This window comes from Maniola hyperantus, chromosome 8, assembly GCF_902806685.2.
Source record: "Maniola hyperantus chromosome 8, iAphHyp1.2, whole genome shotgun sequence".
Classification (NCBI taxonomy): domain Eukaryota; kingdom Metazoa; phylum Arthropoda; class Insecta; order Lepidoptera; family Nymphalidae; genus Maniola; species Maniola hyperantus.
In genome coordinates, this window is record NC_048543.1 from 14204155 (window position 1) to 14216362 (window position 12208).

Consider the following 12208-nt stretch of genomic DNA (forward strand, 5'->3'; position numbering starts at 1 on the left):
TACAAATTAAACTTCCTAACCCAACCATTACATCTTCTCCTTTGATAGAGATCCACTTAGACATAAGTTTCTTCTGGATATCATGCGCCGTGGTCTTGCGCCACCTGTGCAAGGGTGTGTAGCGAAATCCCACCAAAATTATCTCTGCATTTTCACAGCAACTTAGATTTATCCTCTCGTCATTTTACTATCGGACCGCGAGCCACGTAGACTATAGCAAAACCCTTCTCATTCTGTGAGGAGACCCGACTAGTTGGCGATTGGTTGATCATATTTTTTTAAAGAATATTAGCCATGCTAATCAGGACTAATCCCCCTTTCCCCTCCAAGTAGGAACCGCCAACCTTTCGCCGCTCCTCAACCGTTGAGCTCTTGAGGCTATTAAATATCAGACTGCATACCGAAATTCTAATCACCACAGGTCCAAATAACGCTAGAAGATGTGAATGACAACGCTCCAGAATTCGGGACATCATCAGTAAGAGTGTCAGTGGCTGAGTCAGCGGCCATCGGCTCAGTGGTGTACGCAGCGAGGGCCACTGATGAGGACGAAGGGAAGAACGGACAGGTTACCTACAGCCTGGTGTCTGCTACTGGACCAGCTAATACCTTTGCTGTCAATCCTCAACATGGACTGGTGACTTTATTGAGGTAAGGAGTTAAGAAGTGTTATTGCTTTTGATAATTATTTTGTTGTCGACTTTTTTTAACCGACAGACTTCCACATACTAGATCTCTTGCAAGGAGTTTCACAAAACACGATTTCCTTTTTGTTTTTGGATATTCGCCGATCTAATGCTGATGGATGTCCTGATGCTGCGTTTTTCTGTATAAGCAGTACCTAGCTCGGGACCCCAACGTGTATCCGTATATATATTTGAGCTATATGGTATTGTGTGTTGATGATATACTTGCGTTTAACTACGGCGTTTGGAAGACTCCATATTTGAAAAATATCACAAATTAAAAGACTCGGCCCAGTGGATCAGAATGGCACTCCTTGATCATTTACTAGCTTAAGTTAAATTAAATTAAATTAAATTAAAAGCTTAACGTCTGGACAGATGGATACGAATAGGAATTTATATGAAAAAAACTAGCTTAAGCTCGCGACTTCGTCCGCGTGGACTACACAAATTTCAAACCCCTATTTCAACCCCTTAGGGATTTAATTTTCAAAAATCCTTACTTAGCGGATGCCTACGTCATAATAGCTATCTGCATGTCAAACTTCAGCTCGATCCGTCCAGTAGTTTGAGCTGTGCGTTGATAGATCAGTCAGTCAGTCACCTTTTTATATATTTAGAAGAAGATTGTGGATTAATCAACTAGTGCGCAAGGGTGTTATGCGACGTTTCTTTTTTTTAACAATAATAAGAAGATATTGCTCAAAAAAGTGCACTAATGAACTTATTTTTTTTATAGATCGTTGGACTATGAGAACCTCGTCCGCCACACACTCACCATATCCGCCAAGGACGGAGGCAGCCCTCAACTGAGTGCCAACCTAACTCTGGCGGTAGACGTACAAGACGTGAACGACAACGCCCCAGTTTTCGAACACGACACCTACAGCGCGAACGTCCTAGAATCGGACGCTGTAAAAACAAAGGTAAAAGCTTGTTTCAATGTAATAAACGCTGTTCTCGATAAATTTCACGTCTTACTGTACAAATTTCAGATCTAAAGTTTTACACCTAGGTTAAAGCAATGGTTGCCCATGACTTAACAAGACTAGATCAATATAGTAAACTATTACTTTTCATGTAACATGTCCGAGTGTTTAGGCCATAAAAATACTCTCTGATCTAGTTCTGTTTAAATTCATCTTAAGTTTTGCTTGAATAGAATATTATCTAATGTTGCCCATGATTTAGCAAGGCTAGACAAACATTGTAAACTTTTACTTTTCATGTAACACGATGGAGTTTTTATCCCATATGTTTTTTATTTATTTAGTTTCCTGAATAGAATATTATATAATATTCCGTAAGGTAGGTAGATTAAATCAGACTGAGCTTACAATTTTACCAGTTTCATCCTCTGTTTATTAAAGTACTCTTTTGAATAACAATGATGCCTGTATAATACAGAAAGTAATTTTATATTTATCAGTCTTAGTGCAAACTTATACACGTATCTTTAAAAAAAATCTGCAATTCAAAAACTGTTTGAAGACGTTCAGTCGAATATTTTAACCTAAATACTTTATTGGATTTTAAAGTCCAATTCCACCTTCTCTTTTTAATATGTTCTTCCATATTATATGAATCATCCATGCACACATACAAAATAATAATATTCTTTGTATTCATGAGGGTATTCGTTGTCACTGGTTCATATCTGATCCGACGAAAGCGAAAACTCATACAAAAGGGCCGACTTCGTTTATGAAACTCTCAAACATACTGAGATACAATGCGAAGTATGAATATTCATACCCATTGCTTAGAGTTAACATCTTGACACGATATAGTATAACAAAGCCATTAAATCACACTTTAAACATTGTAAACTCATGATGATGATTAAAATATGCAAAAAAGTATTGTTGTCCCTTTCATATGGCTTCTTGCGGAAAAGGATAGCGCGCGCTCCTTTTAAAAATGTTAAATTAGTTTAGTTAAGAGACTTGTGTACAATTGAACTAACACCACTAGCAATAATTAAACAAATCACAATCAATTAATTTCACGATCACGACACCACTTAAGTCTTAACTGATAATAGTCTGCGAACACTTCACATTACAACTGGTTTCTGATACATTAAATTTTGTTTACGCAATTTACTTGTTTCTGTGCACGCTTTTTTCTAATATTTTTTTTTTCAAATTTTAGATACCTTACTTTTGATTTTGTTAACGTATACTTTATCTAATTATATTTTGACTTTTTTATTTTTGACTGTACCTTACCATGTTTTATCATGGTATATTTTATTATTTGATTAATACTGGTTTTGTAAGCGCGAATTTTCTAGATAATAGATTCAGATACTGGTATAATTTCTGTTGAACTCAAACTTACTAAATGAAGTCAAAAACAACAAAGCTTAACACATATTATATTTTCTTCAAACAAACCATCGAACACGCTAAAAAGAGAAATATTTCCTTTCAGATTTTAGAAATACAAGCCATAGACAAGGACACCGGTAACAATGCGCGCATAACCTATCGCGTAGTATCAGAGAATAATACAAACGAAGAGCATTTTAAAGTTCAGCCGGCCACAGGCTGGGTATACCTCGCCAAACAACTCGATAGAGAGGCGATAGCTAAACACAAAATGACAATAATAGCTACAGACAATGGCATCCCGCCTCTGTCAGCGACTGCCAGCCTCATTGTCAACGTGGTAGATGCTAATGATAATGATCCAGTATTCTCACAGGCGGCCTATGACTTTCTTGTTGAGGAGAATCAAAAGGTTGGCGCGTTTGTTGGGAAAATTGCGGCGACTGATGCGGACTTGGGTGATAATGCCTTGGTCAAATACAGCCTGTTCCCGTCTAATACCAGCTTCGTCGTCAACCCTACTACAGGTAAGAAGTCATTCTATATTTCAATTTACTTATGCTGAGTTGGTCGAAACAAATTCAGAAAAGAAGTGGAGATTAAACTAATTTGAACACTATGGAGTCTCATAATTAAATTATTTAATTTCGTCGTTGCGAACATTACATTGTGTATAGCTCAAATAAACAAAAAATAGGGATACGTGAAGAGGTGGTAAGATTGTGAGATTCATCTTGCCGAATAAACTTAATTTTATACTCCAAGATGAAATTACCTACTCTTGAAAATGGAATTAAAAAGCCATTTTTTTAAAACGAAAACACTTGCTCTTGTAAAACTTTTGTGTAAAGATGGTTGGCAAAAAGACTATCGTCCGATAAATAATTTTAATAAAATGAAGAATCTTTGAAATTCTTATGATGTTAAGACTTTTTAATTAATTTGATTGAAACATGCTACTTTCATTTTTATGCTCATGATTATTTCTTCTACTCTCAACAAATCATCATCATTAGTGCAGAACAATCTATTGGACAATATTTGAATGACTGAAAACAAAGCGGTTTACCGTAACTTCAACGAGCCTGAGCGTCCTTACTACTATTTGATCAGCCCAAGAATTATTCCTGCACCCATCCACTTCACTGTGTTTGCCTTGTCGGCGCCTTTGAAAGTTAAAACCCAAAGTATGTTGTGACTTAAGACTCGTCGACTAAACAAATGTATTTGAATAAACAAAACTGCATTAATACCTGCACAATTATTTAAAAAAAAAAACTATATAGGGAGCAGTCTCAAGATGTTTGCTGACCTTCTCATGAATATCGTTTTAGATTATTTTTTATTGTATTATTTGAAATGTGCAAGATTCCTCTGAGATAGGTACATTATATCAGATGTTGATGCTGAATAACGTAATCCAAATGGATAAAATTAAAAGATTAACAGATTTATTTTCTTAATTGTTGTGTTGAAAAAAAATAATAATTTATGTCACTGAAATTTTCAGAGAGGGTTCAAAAAATAACTGTATCTTGATTTAATTAGCATCAATGATCAAAGTGCGTCAGAGAAAGTAAATATAGTTTTTATAAAAGTCCAAGCCATAAGTTCCGATGTTACCCTAATTTTGTCCTGGAACAACTTTATGCCTAATTGGAGGGAAAAGTACAATTTTAGTTCGGTTGATTACGACACTCAATAAAATGCTCTTCTGGATGAAGTATCATAAATACCCATTTTAAGTGAAAAATGCCAATTTTTTTTAAACTTTCAACCGTTTAATGATCGCAATCTGAATCGAGTCGGTACGGCCCAATAAAAAGGAGAGTTCAAGTCGTTATCGCCTTTAAGTGACTGATGAATGGTGGAACCACGGTAGAACTTACCATCTCAATTTGGCTTATCAAAGATCGATACGGGGCTAGTTAGCGCATCTCCTCAGACCGACCCAAAGTGAATCCATGAATCGATAAATCAATACTCAACGACAACTGTATGCGTTCGGCTATACTGATAGGGAATTTCTACAGGTGCGTTTTCGGTGGGTTACACCACACCTTATGTCCATAATCGCTCGTGACTCGTTGGTTTTATACGTCGGCATCTTCAAAGGCCGGCATTTGACGCCGAATCGTGGAAACTCGAATCAATTCTTTATGCCAATTATTCGGCTATTTCGCAACTCGGTACGGTAAATGTTATGCTGTAAGTTTTATTAGATGCAATTATGTTGGGTGTTCGCCGTTCGGTCGATGGTGTATGCCAGGTTTTACAGACGATTCTTTCTTAATGCCTACATCATGTATACGTCCCGCAAATTGCTAATGCGCATGGCCGCCATTTTAGTTTAGTGACATCAGCGCAATAGCAATTTGCGGGACTTATACACACATAATATTACATGCTCGACTAAAAACATCGATATAACTGACAAGATAATGGTCAAGCGATCAAAATTTTTTCACGGTTTTGGAACCAAATAAATTAGCGCCACCTCTTAGATACTAATGAACGATCCGTTTAAAATCCAGACGTCACTGAGGTTGCATTGGTGCTAAAGCACCACTGAGTCGGTGCCATTTTGTTTGTTCAATAGCCCTGTCCATACAAAGTAATATATATAAGTCAATGGCTAAAAATAATCACACAGGCCATCTAGATTCTAAAATGAATTAATGCGCGTCGATTGCCAGGTTGTAAAAATGTCGTCGAATGCACATTGCCGTGACCTGCCATCAAGTGTTATTAATATATTGCTATGTAGGAGGCCCGCCATTCTCTCCCATATTTTATGGTTCCACGCCCGGAGCTTAGGTACCAAGAACACTTTCTATGAAACTTATCTTTCTCTGTGATTTAATTTAATTTAATTTATTTATTTCAATAATTTTTCGTACCGTGATTTGTGATGTACCGATTTCTAAATAAATTGCATATTTTCTAATTTTATTATTTAAATAATTCTTCGGAGCAACGAATCTATGTGATTTTTGCGTGAAAATCCCCTTCAGCTGTTCTCGAGATTTGCGACACATTTAGCGATTTTTTTTATATATAGGTATAGAATATCTGCTAACTTATGATATCGTATACTGTTCATATTTTAAATCTACTTCTTATTAACTGAGTACCTTCCAAAATTTTAAAATATAACTATGTTGTTACAGGCATAATAACAACCAAAGAAATATTGGACCGGGAATACAAAAATTCCTACTCATTATTCGCTGAAGCCCGAGATCAAGGTTCACTACCCAGATCCAGCAGAGTTCCTGTATCTATAAAAATAACTGACGTGAATGATAACTCCCCGGAGATCATTGACCCTAGAGAAGATGTTGTCAGTGTACGAGAAGAACAGCAACCTGGAGCAGAAGTAGCAAGAGTTAAAGCTATTGATAGAGATAATGGAGTGAATTCTACCGTTGTATATTCCATTTTGAATGAGAGAGACATGGACGGATTTGGTGTTTTCGTGATCGATTCTAACACTGGTGTTATAAAAACAAGTACAGGTAAAAACATTTTAGTATTCCTTCACAAACGCAAAGTAAAATGAAACCATAAATGAAATAATAAACAAATGTCTAACGTTAATTTTGTTTTAGTATTGGATCATGAAGAAAGGTCAATCTATCGCTTGACTGTAGCGGCCACAGATGGAGGACATCCACCGAGACAGACTGTCCGACAGTTGAAAGTAGAAGTTTTAGATTTGAATGATCACAGACCTACGTTTACTAGTTCCAGTTTATCCTTTAAGGTAAGCAATTCAAGGATTATTAGTTAATTTAAATTTATAGTAGTAAAACATTACAAAATAAACCTCTACATGTTGTCTTTTATCTCTTTCAAGCCGGCCTTAAATAGTAAGTAAATACTAAAGTAACAAAAACTTGACTTATTAATTTCAAAACTATTTATTGTGTTATTTATGTAAAATTTAAACTAATAAAATAACTATTTGCAGGTGAAAGAAGACGCTAAAGTTGGGTATATTGTGGGAACAGTCGCATGCTGTGACAGTGATATACGTGAAAATTCCATAAACGGAGAAGAAGAAAGACAAATATCTTACCTGTTAATGCCACTTACATCAGACCACTCTCCTGGCACCTTCGAAATTGATAGAAGAACTGGTTATTTAGTTGTTGCAAGACAATTAGATAGAGAAATACAGGATGAATATAGACTTGAAGTTAGAGCATTAGATACATCTGCTACAAATAATCCACAAAGTAGTGCCGTAACCGTTCGTATCGAAATTATAGACGTTAATGACAATGCACCTCAGTGGCCTGAGGATCCAATAAATATAGAAGTTTCTGAAGTAACACCTGTAGGCATGACCATTTACAACTTTACCGCAAGTGATACAGATGCAGGATCAAACGGTGAACTAAATTTTAGTATAATGTCTTCTCTGCCACTAAATAAAAATGCATTCACCTTAGATCCTCTGACTGGTTCGTTAACACTTACATCACCTCTTGATTACGAGCTACTTAAGGAATACTGGTTGGTTATCGAAGCTTCTGACCTAGCAGCCAATATAACAGAAAGGATGGTAACATCTGCAACAGTACACGTAGCTGTGATTGATGCTAACGATAATACACCTACTTTTGTTTCTACTAATAAAGTTTCTGTTACATTGAACACTTTGTCTGGAACTCTATATCAAGCGCTTGCAGTTGATACAGATTCCGGTGATAATGGCAGAATCTCATATTTTATAGCCGGTGGAAACGACCAAGCTTATTTTTCTATAGACCATGACACCGGTAAACTAACTTTGACAAAGAAGTACTCTTCAGATATAGCAAGGGTAAAGCCGGGACAGTATAAGTTAAACTTAACCGTCTCTGATCATGGTACACCTTTTCCAAGACAAAGTCACATGACGTTATTTCTTAACTTACAAGAGTCGACGAATGTACCGCCAACATTTTCAGACTCTTTCTACAGAGCTAATATTAGTGAAGACATACGCCCAAACAGTTTTGTTACTAGATTATCTGCAAAATCATCAAGAGGTTACACAGGTACGTGCTTAATATTTTGTAGAAGAATTAAGGTATTTTAATATCACTTTTTAAAATATTTTAAGGTTGGTAATATATATATTTTATATTTTAGGAAACCTTCGCTACATGATACCATCAAGTGCAGCTGGCGATAAATTCGCAATCGATGAACGTCTTGGAACAGTGACTGTTAGAACAAAAATAGATCGAGAAGAAGCTGACCATTATATCTTTCCTGTTTATGTTACTGATTCTAGCACATTTCAGTCTACAACAAATTTTGACGTTGCAACTGTTTTGATAAGTATATTAGATGTAAATGATAACCCACCGTCTTTTAAGCCTGGATCTTGTTATACATTAACAGTGCCCGAAAATAACAATGCGGAAATTATACACACAGTAACAGCAACAGATAAAGACATCGGAGCCAATGGAATGATCACGTACGGTATCATATCTGGTAACAATGGCAATAAGTTTTCTATTGATGCTACAACAGGGGAACTTACAGCGAAAACTTTAGATAGAGAAACACAAGCCCGGTATGACTTGACCATATCCGCATACGATCATGGTTCGCCAGTAGCACTACAAGGCTCGTGTAATCTGACAGTCATGGTTGAAGATCAGAATGACAATGATCCTGTGTTTGATACTGGACATTACTCCGCTGCGATACCAGAAGATGCATCCATTGACACCTCAATTATAAAAGTTAGAGCAACTGATGCTGATTTAGGATTAAATAAACGAATCGTTTACTCACTTGCAAATGAAAGTCAAGGCTTATTTCGAATAGACAACAAGACTGGTATTATTTATACTACTGGGTAAGTTAATTGTGATCTTTATTTCAACATATGATTATGATTTGAAAGTTTATTTATATATTTGCTTGAAAAAAAAATCCTATGAAATAGTAAACTGTCCAAATTAAATGTATTGTTTCTTTACAGGTATTTTGATCGTGAGAAAATTAGTATCTACCATTTTGACGCAGTTGCTACAGATCAAGGCCGATACGTAGCTCGTTCGCAAAGAGTTTCAGTAGAAGTCACGATAAATGATGTCAATGACAACAAGCCTATATTCACAAAATATCCATTCAAAGAACAGATGGCTACACTTACTCCACCGGGGCAGAGTTTACTACGAGTTGCAGCTAATGACAATGATATTGGAATCAACTCTGAAATACTATTTGAACTTTTGGATACTTCAAATCATAAGTTTCGTATTAATCCAACTACAGGTGTCCTTACTGCTACACAGAGCTTAGCTAGTGAAAATGGAAAATTAATACACCTTAAAGTATTGGCCAAAGACAAAGGAAACCCTCCCCAAAGTTCAATAGGCCTGGTTGAAATAAGGGTTGGAGATTTTCCTGAACAAACACCAAGCCTTTCGTTCCAAAATTCCACTTACAATGTTACTATTGAGGAAAATTTACAGTACGGTAAAGAGGTATTACAAGTAACAGCATTGAGAAGTGATGGACGTCGTCAAAGAATTTCCTATGAATTCGGAAATGGAAATGATCAGTATGCTTTTGAAATAGATTCTAATACCGGAGTAATAAGAGTTAACAATTCAGCAAATTTAGATTATGAATCCTATCCAGGTCCAAGTAGGCAACTTGTTATAGTAGCTCGAACAGAAGGCACGCCTACATTATACGGATACTGCAATTTAATAATAAATCTTTTGGATCAGAACGATCACGCTCCTAGATTTACGCAACAACAATACACAGCGAATGTTCTCGAAGGAAATACAAAAGGCGAGTTTGTCGTGCAGTTAGCTGCAAAAGATGGTGATCGAGGGGCGAACGCAAGAATCTTATATCATATCGTCGATGGCAATCACGATAACGCATTCATTATTGAGCCAGCATTTTCCGGATCAGTCAAGACGAACATCGTATTGGATCGCGAGATAAGAGAGACATACAAACTGACCGTCATAGCAACGGACGAAGGCAATCCCCAAATGACTGGCACGGCTACGCTGCGGATCAACGTGGTGGACGTCAACGACAATCAGCCGACATTTCCCCCGCCGAATGTCATTTCTGTATCTGAAGGTACGTTTTCAAGCATCGCACCTACTTACGTATTCGTTTTTAAATTGCTGTAGAGCAGCCTATCGTATTTTCGATATAAATTGGTAGAACAAAAAGCATTTTACAAAAGAGGCATTTTACATAATTTGTATTCCCAACTCCCCGCCTGGCTTACATTGCGACATTTTGATTCCAGCGCTGAGATTAAATAAAAGAGACTCCTTTAGGATCAATATTTATTGGACGGTATTACATTTTTTTCGAGTGGATGTTTTACTGGCCTCCCCGGCCAAGCAACGGTTCGCGCTCTCTTTTTGTTTCTTTGTTTTTATATCATTGTACTGCGCTCGGGTTTTGTTTTAGAGAATTTTATTTTGCGAATCCTTAAAGCGGCAGTCAAACGAGAGTAGCGACTGCGTGTATAGAGCTTTTTTTTATTTATTTTCTTTACCGTTTACAGGAGCGGAAGTCGGCTCGATACTTACATCTGTTACTGCAAATGACGTCGACACATACCCGGCACTAAAATATGCGATTGTTCAAGGAGATAACACTTTTTCAATAGACCGATACAGTGGAAAGATAGTTTTGAACAGAGCGCTGGATTATGAAAGTAAAAAAGTGTATCAAGTGAATATCAGCGCTTCGGATAACGAGCACATCGCAAAAACCACCCTTACTATAAAAGTCACCGACGTAAATGATAACTCCCCAGTTTTCGATGAAATATCCTACAACAGAGTGTTACCTGGTAAATATCTTTTGAATTACTATTTTTAGGGTTCCGTACCTCAAAAGGAAAAATGGAACCCTGATAGGATCACTTTGTTGTCTGTCTGTCGGTCTGTCAAGAAACCTACAGGGTAGGTACTTCCCGTTGACCTAGAATCATGAAATTTGGCAGGTAGGTAAGTCTTACAGCAGACATTAGTGAAAAAATCTGAAAACTGTCTATTTGTGGTTACATCACACACAAAAAAAACTGTGGCCATGAACTAAGTAATAAATAATTAGTAATTTCAATTTTCGAAGTAAGATAGCTATATCAAGTGGGGTACCCATATTATAAAAGGGCTTCACCTGTGCATTCAAAAACAGATTTTTATTTTATTTTTATGCATCATAGTTTTTGAATTATGGTGCAAAATGTCGAAGAAATACGATTGTAGCACGGAACCCTCGGTGCGCGAGCATGACTCGCACTTGGCTGCTTTTTGTACACGGTACAGTCATATACGCTCCGTGTTCAGATTAGACTTGTTTTACTTTACTATACTTACACTTTCCTAGTGTTACAAAGTTCATGATTTTTTAGCTCTAATATTATTAAATCCACTTTTGTAATATTTCCAGAAGGTAGTGGCGTCATGGAAATCGGGTCAGTCAGCGCAAAAGACGTAGACAGTGATGACAATGGAAAAATATCATACCATATACTTCAACCCAGCCCTGGTTATTATATTCATCCAAACTCTGGAGTTCTGTATGTCAACTACAGTGCCTTACCTGCTCATCAAAGAGACGTTCAGTTAGCCGTAGTCGCCACAGACCATGGAAAACCGAATAGAAGTTCTATTGCTTCAGTGAGGATCAGTACTGGTGCCTCATCAGAGATTAAACCTTTTATCGGACAAGATACATACAGGTAATTTTTTTTTATAATTTGTAACAAATACACTCATTTTTTGTTCATCTAAATATATAAAAGGAAAAGGCCTGACGACTGACTGACTGACTGATTTATCAACGCACAGCTCAAACGACGGATCGGGCTGAAATTTGGCATGCATGACGTAGGCATTCGCTAGGATAGGATTTTTGAAAATTCAACCCCAAAGGGGATGAAATAGGAGTTTGAAATTTGCGGAGTCCACGTGGACGAAGTCTCGAGCATAAGCTAGTTTTTCTATAAAGTGCAAACGTCAGTCAAGCATCTTTTTATTCCTATTTAAGTTGGCCCTTGACTGCGATCTCACCTGGTGGTAAGTAATATGCAGTAGCAGGCTAACCTGGAAGGGGCATGGCAGTTTCATTAAAGCCCATCATGCCCCCTGGTTGGTCACATCAATAATGTTATGACTCACCATTTGAATT

The 12208-nt window shown here is 36.8% G+C and overlaps 1 protein-coding gene across 1 annotated transcript in view; it reads left to right on the top strand.

Moving 5' to 3' along the window:
• ds (dachsous cadherin-related 1) overlaps nt 1-12208 on the top strand; it is a 428813-nt gene that overhangs the window by 412971 nt on the left and 3634 nt on the right. The window contains exons 5-14 of the mRNA XM_069500114.1: nt 422-651; nt 1426-1612; nt 3123-3546; nt 6190-6537; nt 6631-6785; nt 6993-8067; nt 8162-8882; nt 9009-10135; nt 10575-10865; nt 11468-11759. Of these exons, the coding sequence (XP_069356215.1) occupies nt 422-651; nt 1426-1612; nt 3123-3546; nt 6190-6537; nt 6631-6785; nt 6993-8067; nt 8162-8882; nt 9009-10135; nt 10575-10865; nt 11468-11759 (4850 nt within the window). The remainder of the gene's footprint in view (nt 1-421; nt 652-1425; nt 1613-3122; nt 3547-6189; nt 6538-6630; nt 6786-6992; nt 8068-8161; nt 8883-9008; nt 10136-10574; nt 10866-11467; nt 11760-12208) is intronic.